The 11455-nt window shown below is 39.9% G+C and overlaps 3 protein-coding genes across 6 annotated transcripts; 2 read left to right on the top strand and 1 right to left on the bottom strand.

Moving 5' to 3' along the window:
- Positions 1-260: 260 nt before the first annotated feature.
- On the top strand, positions 261-2639 carry med22 (mediator complex subunit 22). The gene is made up of 4 exons (XM_076105009.1): positions 261-332; positions 532-689; positions 815-895; positions 1230-2639. Exons 2-4 carry the CDS (start codon positions 567-569, stop codon positions 1446-1448), a joined length of 423 nt encoding a protein of 140 aa, XP_075961124.1. The 5' UTR covers positions 261-332; positions 532-566; the 3' UTR covers positions 1449-2639.
- A 1075-nt stretch (positions 2640-3714) lies between these two features.
- cunh9orf78 (chromosome unknown C9orf78 homolog) lies at positions 3715-6851 on the bottom strand. Its single transcript, XM_076105004.1, has 9 exons — positions 6679-6851; positions 6437-6496; positions 6291-6342; positions 6100-6170; positions 5882-5959; positions 4924-5121; positions 4673-4809; positions 4465-4569; positions 3715-4217 (listed from the first exon to the last, which is right to left on the bottom strand). Exons 1-9 carry the CDS (start codon positions 6753-6755, stop codon positions 4120-4122), a joined length of 876 nt encoding a protein of 291 aa, XP_075961119.1. The 5' UTR covers positions 6756-6851; the 3' UTR covers positions 3715-4119.
- Positions 6797-11400, top strand: nfu1 (NFU1 iron-sulfur cluster scaffold homolog (S. cerevisiae)). Of its 4 annotated transcripts, XM_076105006.1 has the most exons (8): positions 6797-6947; positions 8205-8305; positions 8414-8549; positions 9773-9839; positions 9933-10050; positions 10151-10214; positions 10305-10479; positions 11055-11400. In XM_076105006.1, the coding sequence occupies exons 1-8, from the start codon at positions 6889-6891 to the stop codon at positions 11091-11093; spliced, it is 759 nt and encodes a 252-aa protein (XP_075961121.1). In that variant the 5' UTR covers positions 6797-6888; the 3' UTR covers positions 11094-11400. The 4 variants fall into 4 exon arrangements, with proteins under 4 accessions (XP_075961121.1, XP_075961122.1, XP_075961120.1 ...); XM_076105007.1 differs by lacking the exon at positions 8205-8305 and having other exon boundaries at positions 6824-6947; XM_076105005.1 differs by lacking the exon at positions 6797-6947 and having other exon boundaries at positions 6958-8305.
- Positions 11401-11455: the final 55 nt, after the last annotated feature.

The raw sequence follows: 11455 nt of genomic DNA, 5'->3' as shown, positions 1-11455 counted from the left end.
CATATCATACTTTAAGTACATTTGGCTGGTAATACTATTGTGCTTTTACTTTGAAATATAGGTATTATGCCACTTACAAACGCGCTGTGAAGGTTACTCTCCAATAGTGTCGATTCATGACATAATTAACGCCAGATATTAGTATTATTACTTATATGTATGACAACGAACTTTTTTAGCGTTTAGCGGTGTGAAATCGGTGTTATTTCACTAGAGGGCGGTAACACACAGACACACCGGATGTCTACCTCCATTAAATGTCGAGAAGAAGAGCGAACGCAGTGCTTTGGGTCTCATTTTCACAAAAACGACATTGTTTTTCAAACTATGCGGTAAGAATAAGTGATTGTCATCACAGAACGTGTAATAAAAATATGTTTGCAGTTGCGCAGATATGAAAACTGCCTAAGGTAAACGTTTATCTCGTTTCTGTTACGAAAGCACGCGCCTTTTCATGCTAGCTAGCTAGCTTCTCACATGTTTTTATTACGAACCTCACTATCTGAATGGACTTCTGCGTGACGTGAACAGGTAACCCGCGCTGCGTTGCCCCGTTCCTGAGCACGATGGCTGGTCAGAGAGTGCTCCCTCAAAGCAAAGAGTCTCTGCTGCAGAACTACAACAAGAGACTGAAAGATGACATCAGGTCCATTCTGGACAACTTGACGGAGATTATCAAAACAGCAAAGGTACAAAGATGCAGAGCCCCTTCTGTTTTAAGTTTATCACTTCTGAAATATCACAACGTCGCTGCAGCATCACTCACTATTTCCTGTCCTTTGCCCTCTAAACATATTTGTGATATTCTCTCCAGATAGAGGACGAGACGCAGGTTTCCCGAGCAACCCAAGCAGATCAGGACCATTATGAGATGCACGTGAGAGCAGCCAACATTGTGAGTATTGCACAAAGCACAGCTGTCCAGAATAGGCAACTGCTCAGTTGTTTTTGTTTTTATTTACTTGTTAGTATTTTGTTTAGTAGGGAGAGGAAAGATGAAAGACTGCACAGGAAAAGTCAGTTCATTCCGCTTAACTTTTTGTCCAAATGTAACATTATCGTGTTACTTAAAATACATCACATTAAATTGTATTGTATAAAATGTACAATTGGCATATATAAGTATTATGCTTCTGCCTGGGCCTTTTCAGTCATACTGTTTATACTGTTTATGCTTATTGTGTGTGATGACTGAATATAAATACTTATTGATTGTGTTGTTGTATCAGGTACGAGCTGGCGAGTCCCTGATGAAGCTGGTCTCCGATCTGAAGCAGTTCCTGATTCTGAACGACTTTCCCTCGGTGAACGACGCCATCAGCCTCCAGAACCAGCAGCTCCGCTCGCTGCAGGAGGAGTGCGACAAGAAGCTCACCTCGCTCCGTGACGAGATCGCCATCGACCTGTATGAGCTAGAGGAAGAATATTACTCCTCCAGGTACAAGTAGGCTCATACTTGCCCCCATCCCACCGCCCCTCTCTTGTCCCATGCCCCACACCATGTACTGTCTGACATTCACCATTCACTGCTGAACCCGAGGAAGGGTTCAGTTCTTCCCACATCTAAACCCGACACTTGTTGGCTTGAATTTATCTCATCGTCATACCCAGACAGTACCATTCATCAACACCGATCATTGCTGTGGAGAGCATCTCACTAAGTGACTTTATTGATTAGTAAGTGCCTTGAGTTCTTTCTGCTCTGTGACGTTCGTCATGATTGGACAAAGTTGAGAGGACTTTAGCATTAAAGGGGAATACATCGGAATATTAGTCGTGTAAATGTATCCAGCTGCTGAACAATCACAGTTCAACATGTACGTTTGAGAATTTAATGCGGTTTACTTATGCAGTTTGAAAGCCAGAGGGCTTGAATGGTGACGGGATGAATTTCATCATTTAGAAAAGAAAGTTTGGGCATTAATTTACTGCTGGGTTTATTTCTAAACTGATCTGACTTTCTGTTGTTCTGCAGCGTCCAAGACGCTTTAGAGATGTTTTAAATAATATTGTTTGTCAGGCACATCGCATGGTTTAGTGGAATGTACGAAACGAGGCCTTTTCTCATAGTTCATTCACTACGAAAATCATTTTAATTGAAGTTACAACCAGAGTTAATCAAAATCTTAAGAAATTAAAGCACTGGGTGTTTTATTCATGGTTTAATTGTTGGATGTTTGTTAAAAGGAGTTTTGCAAAACAAAGCTTCGTAGGGAATCTACTTCAGATGAATTACACATTGAAAGAACTTAAACTTTATCAGAATATTAGTATATATTATTTTATTGATGTATCATTATATTTATATGTAATATTCAAATCATAAATGTAAAGGTGATGAACAGTACGGTACTGTGGATGAATGCTTGGTTTAGACTGTAAAATCCGACACGACTCTTGCAGTTATTTATTCAAAGTCAAATCTGAAAGTTTCTCAAGTAGACTTTTTTTTTTTTGTAAAAGCAGTTGGGTAATCATGTTTTTAATGATTCCGTCCTTAAGACCACAAGTGACTCGAGCTGTAACACTGCAGGCGACATTGGTTGACACACGTGTGGTTGCACTTGTACACCAGTTTGTCCCAGCTGTTCCATTAGAACCAGAATGATTTTAAGAAATAAAGTAGACAAAACACTGTAGTAGTGCGTCCTGTTTTCTGTGACAAAGTACTCACAAGTGTCTCTGTCCTGTTTGGAGCATGCTGGGTGTGGGCCTTCCTTCCTCACTGCACTCACTCTGCTTTCTCCTCCATCAGCAACTAATCACACTGTTTTGCTGAACATAAAATCAACAGTTTATAAGTAACCCCTCTAACTACAGTATCTGATTAATATACAGCTGTTTTAGGTGTTGATCCAGTTTCCAGTGCTTCTTGCATAACCTCCATGCTTCTATCGGACGTGTGCTCGTCTATGTGGATGAATGTGCTTATTCTGACCTGCCGCTCTCGTCTGCTCCTCTCTTTCTGTGCTGCGCTGATTCTTTGCCTCCTTCTGGTTTCCGCTCTGCAAAGCTACAGTCAGTGGGACAGCACTGACCTGCCACTGTACGAGGCCTACCGCCGACGAGACAGTTGGGCCTCGCCAGGCAGCAGCTGCAGCTCTACCCAGGGTGACCGGGAGGACGTGGAGGGACCTCCTTCACAGGAGACGAACCCCCAACACCACCTCAACGGACACGGGACGTCCTCTATAGAGAAGCCGTGAGGAGAAACGAGGACTCTGATAAAGCGCTTGTTCTCACTTTGTACTTCAGTGGTTTAGCTAATTTAGTTTCTGTTACACATTGTGAGTTAGTATCTGATCAGGTCTGCCACTGTAATGTCATACACTTAGGCATTGAAGAATTATTTTGCATAAACTGGTATTATAGCAAGAGTAAAATACAGGAACTAAACAAATACCTGGAAAAAGTCATTAGAATCCGAGTGATGGCCTGTGAAACGCATCAGCTGTAACATTCCTCTCATTTTAAACGACTTTCAGAATGAACTTATGAATCTGCATTCATAGATTTACTGTATGTTTAAAGCCAAAAATGCAGACAACTTATTTTTTAGTGTACCTCTGCAGCAGTGGATTACCAGTATACATTTGTTTCTATTTTTAAGTTGGACTTTGAATGAGTATGTTGTGACATTTAGTTTGTAATGTTTTATATCTGTTTTGTTTTTTACTTTTAAAACACTCGTCACATTAAAGGACAACTTAAATATTGTAGTTTTAGATGTCTTTATTCTTTTGAAAGCCCTTCAAACACAAGTATACAACTAAAAGGAATAAGAAGCTAACTGTTTACAATTCATAGCAGGAATACCACTCAATTTAACACTTAGTTTTCCTTGGTTATCAGACAATCCTGAGCCATTTAGGCCATGTGATTTCCTTTATGTGGAGTTCTCCTTAAACATGACACATCACAAAGCAAATGTACTGTTTACAGTTAACCACAAGAAGTTGTTTACAATATTTACAAAGCACTACACTGACTTGGGTTTGGTTTGAAAAAAACAGTTTATCAAATTATCTTCATGGCTCATCTGGGGGCTTCAATCTTAATAAAGATGGATCTCAAGTTGAGTAAATTATTCTTGGAAAAAAAAAAAAAAAAACATCCAGCTCAATATCGGCGATTCATCTTCTTGAACTTCTCGTAATGGTAGTCATCTGTGGCCTTTTCGTTGTTTGGACGTTTGCGGAAGTTGGCTGGTGACAAAACTGGAGTAACAGAAGAGGGTATAAATCAGATTATACGTTTCAGAAGAGCAGTGAGCAAATGTCGTACTATTTGTATAAACAATGTTCCAAATCAAGTCACTAATGCCTGAGAGTTTATCAAAACAAGTACAATTATATATGCTCCTGTTTTAGTGTGCTTACACCGACTGTAGCAGTGTCCTGCAGTCTACTGTTACTGAGCTGGTATACAAGAAGGACCAGTGCACAGCTGTGAACAGTCTCTTACCCTCTGGACCCGGTTTCTCAGTGTCTCCCACACGCAGCGGCCTTGCTTTGGGCTCTTCTCGGGGTCTGTGGTGCCTCTGTGGTGCGTTCACATCCTCACGATAGACTGAAAAAAAGCCATTTATATATTTAACCAACATTTCACCTCATTACCTTCTGGTGTGCTCTCACTATTTGAAACCCAATGTTTATATATTGACAGGACTCACAGCGGTTGTGTTGGACGTAGTTGACGGCGATGTTGGTGGGTACAAATGACGTGCCTTGGTCTTTTTTCTTGTTCCTTTGTTCCGCCAGAAGCTTGGCCTTTGCGTCCTCTGTCTGGATAATGTTCTTTATCTTTGCACTGCGAAAGAAACCACAGAAGCAGGCGGTCAGTAACAGAGTTGTAAGCTAGTCACTGCCGTGTGACCAAATATTAATAATCCACAGGATCACTTTGAGAATCTCCTATACGTACTCGATGCCAAGATCGACTTCAGGGATCCCACTCAGCATCTGATTGGACAACATCTCCTCTGTCTTCTTGGCGGAGTTGACTCGGATGCTCTCAGGCAGCTCATACAGGTGGTCCTCTGCATTTTTCACCTTAACTTTCTGTTCCACGGCTTCCACCACCCCCTTCTTCTTTCTCAGCTCTGTCTCAATATATTTCATCCTGTGAGGGTAGATTCATGAAAGAAATTAGATTTTAAAATATTTCCATGAAGCCCTTTGCTAACTGTGTGAGTATCCATAACTATGTCCTAAATGTTGTGGATGTCAATCTTTTGTAATTTTCAGGGGTCGGCAACCTTTACTATCCAAAGAGCCATTTTGCCCTATTTCCCACCAAATAAAATTCCTCTGGAGCCGCAAAAGCTATTTGATATCACAGCTTATAAAGTTGTATATATAGTTATATTATATATATATACAAAAACTATAGTTTGTTGTATAAATTATATTCTCTCTGAACACGTTTCTCTTTTTGGAGAGAGTCATGTGAGATAACTTCTTCGATTAGTGCAATTTCCCTGCTCTTTCTATTTCCTCGTCTCTCCTCCGTGTGTCACGTGTGTGTAAACCTCGCTCGAGTTAGGAAACTTGTCAGAATACCCATATTTGATTGGCTGAGCTGCATCACGTGATGTGATTTGCAATGGTCGGTGTGTTTCCTGCACCACCGAACAAGTGCCGTAACGGCTGAATAAGAGGCGCCGGTTAAAGTTTAAACTCGGTGCCAAATATGTATAATTCCGAATTATCTATCGGTTTTCAGTTCCTGGGTCCGGATCCGGTGCGCCAGTTGGGGACCTCATGGAGCCGCAACAGAGAGGCTAAAGAGCCGCAGGTTGCCGACCCCTGACCTAACTGGATGCCAAAGAGAGTGAGGCTGTGTCTGTATGTCACAAATGAAGAAAAATAAAAAGACGTACATGTCCGCATCCTCATCTCTTCTGTTGGTTTCAGCAGAAAAGGAAGTGCCCAGGTTCAGGTCCGTCTCCTCTTCTATCCTGCATGTGGAACAGAGATCATCTGGAGTCAAATCAGCGTCAGATGTGATGACACACATGTTGCAATAACATACTAGACCAAATGCAATATGTTAATCACACTGCGACAAAATGATTAAAACAGTATGTGCTTTACTTACACGTCCCTATTCCTTTCCATGGCTTTCTTCAAGTCTATAACTCCTCCGGTCTTCAGTTTGAAAGGGTCATTCTAGAAGAGAGGTTTTATTTTAACAACGATGAATGAAACAAATAGCCAAATAAACACACACACACACACACACACAAACGGTTAATCTAAACAAATACAAATTATAAACAGGTCACTCACATCAGTTTCAGCATCTGGTGGCAGTTTCTCCCCAACCAACAGGGCGGTCACACTAAACAAAAAGGAAATACGCATTTACATCTCTGTTTCATAAGTCTATTGAAACATGTTCATAGCTTGAGAAACACGTTTAACATGCACGTTACCTGACTCCGGTCTGTCGTTTCCGCAAACTCTGTAGCTCCTTCGCTTCTTCTACTTTTGATCTAAACGACAAAGAAATACACGTAAATTATAAATGGCATAAAACAAAACAATAAAATACAAAGACACAAAGTCCGTTGACACACAGGAAGTTACTGTTTTTAACGGATGTAGCTGTTTGCTACCTTAGCTAACATGACGTTGATCTAACGTTAGCTAGTGTTTCGTTCTCGTTGTGTCTTACCTGACTTCTCTAGTCGTCTCATCCTCCTCCACATCTGACGAGTTCCTTCTACGTCTGAAGTTTTTGCCAGGCGGCATATTTAATGCAGTTTAACGTTATTTCGAAAAAATTGCACTTGACGATAGCAGATGGTCGGATTTTGAGGGGTGAAGTCAAGCAAACGCACAATAATACACGTCACTTCCGGTTTATTAAGTAACCAAAACAAACATGGCGACTTACAGGCAGGTCGGCAGGTTGTTTGGTGTTTCAGCGAGGCTTTCACGTTCGTAAGTTAAACTGTCTGTCATGTGTGAGGTATCGATGTCCTCTCATTTTACTTTTTTAATGCTTGTACTGATGCATCGACCTCTCAAGTAGCGTTACAAGAGATCGACCGACGTTAACTGTTAGCGGCTAGCTAGCTAGCTAGCTAAGTTACAGAGTGACGCACAAGGATTATTAGTTATTATAGCAGCATGGTGTAATGAACGTGTCTTTTACTGTTTTAACTATTAACACCTGAGTCACACAGATATCAAAGTGTTTTGACAATGTTCAATTAATGCCATACTATAAACTATTATCTAACTAACATTAAATAACTAACCTACACCTTTAAATCAAATTCTAGTTGTGGCCTTTCTCAGTAGCTAGCTAGTGATCTACAGCCTTGAGTCCAGGTGTGCATCTGCTTAAAGTCTGTGAGGAAATAACAAGCTGCCACTAGTACTCCAGCGGATTGAGATCTTGTCACTGACAGAACTCTTCAGTGCACCTTTTGATTTTATATGTGGAGTTGTTTTGTTAGAAAATAAACCTGATTGCATGTCAAAATGCTCCCTCCAATGCTTTTTAGAAGTGGGTTTTTCGTAGTTACTTTGCTAATACTGTTGTATGCAGTGTCTTCTATCTGATGTAAAGCTGTGTCATTCTTGTACATTTTTGTATGACAAACTAGTAACTTCCATTCAAATAATCATGCGACTTCTCATAACAATTGGCTGGATGTATACCAAATTTATAATACCATATAGATATCTAGCTCAGGGCTGACACATAGAAGCAGACAATCATTCATACTCGCATTCACACAATCGGGCAATTCAGAGTCACCAATTAACCTAACCTGCATGTTTTTAGAGAAGAAATGTTCGACACCAGAACTTTCTTTGAGGCGACAGTAACAAAACACTGCAACACTTTGCCACACAAATAAGATGATAGATATGCCATGGTGTATATCTGGATGTATTTTAATGCCAGTAACCACAACATTCTGCATTTTGCCAGATAAAGGTGCTTTACAATAAATGCTAATTTATGTAATTCAGTCAAAACACAGACATGTATTGTGACTTCTCCTTGTCAATTGTTTTTACACAACTGATTCCTCTTTGAATCTGTAACTCCCTCCTACGTGGTAGTGAGGAAATGAAAAAGGCTTGCATGGACAGTGAATATTCAGTTTTTAGCAGCATACATTTGTTACTGAAGTGTGATTTTTGCTGTAGTAACCTTTGGAATCTCTCTTTTGTGGTCTGCAGTCTCGCAGTCAGTGGCTATCAGAGCGCCGGTTTACACTGGCCTTCACATAACACAGCAGTCCCAAACAGATGGCCACAAAACCCCCATTGGGTTGTTCCTGGTTTGTATCCCTGGAGCATCCTTGTAGCCGTCAAACTAGGACAACTAGGCCGTAACACTATATATGACTAATGTTACATTCTTGTCTTCATGTTTTGTCTCCTTCCAGGAAGGACAATGTTTGTGCAGACCCAGGACACACCAAATCCAAACAGCCTAAAGTTTCTGCCTGGTCGCACAGTTCTTGACTCAGGGACTATGGATTTTGCCAGCCCTCGTGACGCTCACACCTCAGCATTAGCCAGGTATATGACTTCTTAAATATAGGGTTACTGAATGGAGAGTAATTCATTGATTTCACAGCAGGCATTTTGATAAACAGTAGCAAGAAAAGCACAGCTTTAAATGATAATATTGATGTTTGCTGTGTTCCCGGCATCTCACTCCGAAATTGAATGCAGCCTTTATAATGAATAGTTGCATTTGTGTTTGGTAAGATTTTTTTCACCTGCCATACCAGTTGCATTAGAACCAAAGCAACATCTGCACTCACAAAATAAGAAATAGCAAAGACTTCTGTGTGCTGCTCAGGTTGTCCTTGATTCCAATGCCTTTAAATGTGTGAAGCAATGCACGATTAGATTCTGTTTCTGCGGTTGCTTGTTTGAGTGTTTGCATCTAATTGAGCTTAAAAGCATTCTTTGTTCTCTACTGTATGTGCTGTAGTAAATAATATCTTAGATTAGAAGTGTGAAACACACAGCTGTTTAAACGTTTGGAGTCGCCTGTTATATTGATGTTTTTCTTCTTTTACTTCAATCATTTTTTTGTGGACCTGACACTGAAACAGGTACTTGTACCTGTTCCCAATCTGCACAGATTTTGATATTAAGCTTCCAGTTTCTTTTACCAGTGACTGGTAATTCTATTCTTAATATATCTGTTGTTCAGAGAGATCTTTGTCTCTTTCTGCACTTTCAATTGTCAGTCTGGTTGAACCATTGGACAGCATTTTGTTCTCCATGTCCATGTTTTTTGCAAACCGTTCCTACAAAATAACATCCATTTGTAAAGAGGACTGTCTGCAACCTAAAACCATGAATGACATTTCAAAAAGTGTAATAGACATGGTGCATAATAATGTTGTCATGATACTGAGATTTTAACTTCGATACAATGCCTTGAAAAAAATCGATATTCAATACACGGAAAAATTGTCACAACATTGAGGCCATAACATTTTAGATTTTTATTAAAAGGTAAATATCAGTGTGTGTGTGTGAACTTGTTGGAGAGAAGAGAGCAGAAAGCGCAGCGGGTATCTGTGTATCGATTCTACAGAAAATGAGTATTGAAACCGTTTCAAATATTCAGTATGAAACACGAGTGCATAGATAATTGTTTTCTGTTTTTAAGCACAATATTTATTAATGGTTTGATTAGTATAGCCTTGTTTTAAGTGTCAAATAACCTTGTGTTTCATTCCAAATGTAAAAAAAGGTTCAGTAAAGTTCTGTGTTGTCTTCAGACAGCTATTTAGGATTGAGGGAGTCAAGAGTGTCTTCCTGGGCCCAGACTTTATCACCATATCACGGGTAAAACCAGGTCACGTTTACATGAACCTCATAGTGAAGCACATTATATTGCCATTGTTTGGAACAGCTTGTTTCCTTTCTGTCTCCGTTTAGTCTGATGAAAACATGGAATGGAAAGTTATCAAGCCCGATGTGTTTGCTGCCATTATGGACTTTTTTGCTTCTGGACTTCCCGTGGTCAATGAGGACAGCACACCGAGTGCAGATACAGGTACGGATTTCAACCAGCTGTGCGAGGAAAACACTAGACAGACAGAATTGTTTGGGCAAACTGTTTCTGAATGCCAAGAAATCTTCACTTGTTTTTTCAGCACCAGCAGATGATGACGATGAAGTAGTCGCTATGATCAAAGAACTGCTGGATACTCGAATAAGGTGTGACATCTAATATTGTATCAGCATCTGTTTCACGTTACCACGGCTTTCTGTCCTTTCTCCACACGTATCGATGTTCTTCCTCCCCAGGCCAACAGTGCAGGAAGACGGAGGGGATATTGTGTATCGGGGGTTTGAGGACGGCGTTGTAAAACTGAAGCTGCAGGGCTCCTGCACCAGTTGTCCCAGTTCCATTGTTACTTTGAAGAGTGGAATCCAAAACATGCTGCAGTTTTACGTCCCCGAAGTTGAATCGGTGGAGGAGGTTTGTCCTGTATTTACCATTCTAGATACATTTCAGAACAGCCGAGACTTTAAAAACAAATGTTTTATGTTGTAAGTTGTATAAGCACTGTATTTTTTTATTACTTTTTATGATTGAATAACTGTTTATTCAATGGCACATACCTTGTCATTACTCATAATTGTAGCTGTCGTCAACAACGTAGGAAGGAGTTATGCCATTTATAGATTTCTTTTTTTTAATTAGAAATATTTTAAAATTAACTATTTATTTTACTGGGAGTGAAGAGAAGTTAAAATAGGAGTGATGTATTCAAACCTTTTGGTTTTAGTTAATACTCGCTGGAGTTTATTTAATGCCTGCCTTGTCAGTCAGTTAGAGTAATCTAGTCTACTGGAAATGTCTGCATGAACCATCTTTTCAGAATCTGACTGTGACGGGAAGAATCCAACTTCAGTTTTATTTCTAAGATGATAAAAGGCAGTCTTGGAAATATTAGATGTGTGCTTCTGGAAGTTAAGATCAGCATTATGCGGTGGGAAAAGTCAGTTCTACTTTAAAGTGTTAACTGAACTTGTTATTTTTTTCCCCCACAGGTGAAGGACGAGGACGACGAGGAGGCTGCTCAAGTTTGAACTGCACTGAAACCACATTTACACATTCCTCCCTCCCCTGGCCACCTCCTTTACTGCAAGCCATAGTTGCAATAAAATGAGCTTGTGTATAGCATAGCTGTCATCATCATTCATCCAGATGACATCTTTGATTTGATGGCAACTTTCTGCAAAAGGGGGACTGAAGAGCCTAGAAATAACAACTGATAACTGTAGAGCTGGAATAAATCTTATTTATTATTTCACATTGTTACAACTTTTGAATCAGTCACTAGTCTAAACAGGCTTAACATGTGTATGTATATAAATAAAGATTGTTGAAATATTGTATGACTGTCCTGCCTCCTAATCTAACAACATTATCACATAACGTGACATTGTAA

Source organism: Anarhichas minor, unplaced genomic scaffold, assembly GCF_050575085.1.
Source record: "Anarhichas minor isolate MPS153535 unplaced genomic scaffold, ASM5057508v1 ptg000030l, whole genome shotgun sequence".
In the NCBI taxonomy this organism is placed as follows: domain Eukaryota; kingdom Metazoa; phylum Chordata; class Actinopteri; order Perciformes; family Anarhichadidae; genus Anarhichas; species Anarhichas minor.
This window is presented reverse-complemented; position numbering and strand designations above follow the sequence as displayed.

Coding starts and splice junctions, on each gene's coding strand:
- med22 (XM_076105009.1), top strand. CDS start 567: ATGGCTGGTCAGAGAGTGCTCCCTCAAAGCAAAGAGTCTCTGCTGCAG. Junction 690..814: donor AGATTATCAAAACAGCAAAG/GTACAAAGATGC, acceptor TATTCTCTCCAG/ATAGAGGACGAGACGCAGGT. Junction 896..1,229: donor ACGTGAGAGCAGCCAACATT/GTGAGTATTGCA, acceptor TTGTTGTATCAG/GTACGAGCTGGCGAGTCCCT.
- cunh9orf78 (XM_076105004.1), bottom strand. CDS start 6,755: ATGCCGCCTGGCAAAAACTTCAGACGTAGAAGGAACTCGTCAGATGTG. Junction 6,497..6,678: donor GAGACGACTAGAGAAGTCAG/GTAAGACACAAC, acceptor TTTGTCGTTTAG/ATCAAAAGTAGAAGAAGCGA. Junction 6,171..6,290: donor CACCAGATGCTGAAACTGAT/GTGAGTGACCTG, acceptor CCTCTCTTCTAG/AATGACCCTTTCAAACTGAA.
- nfu1 (XM_076105005.1), top strand. CDS start 8,092: ATGAAAAAGGCTTGCATGGACAGTGAATATTCAGTTTTTAGCAGCATA. Junction 10,051..10,150: donor CACACCGAGTGCAGATACAG/GTACGGATTTCA, acceptor TTGTTTTTTCAG/CACCAGCAGATGATGACGAT. Junction 10,480..11,054: donor AAGTTGAATCGGTGGAGGAG/GTTTGTCCTGTA, acceptor TTTCCCCCACAG/GTGAAGGACGAGGACGACGA.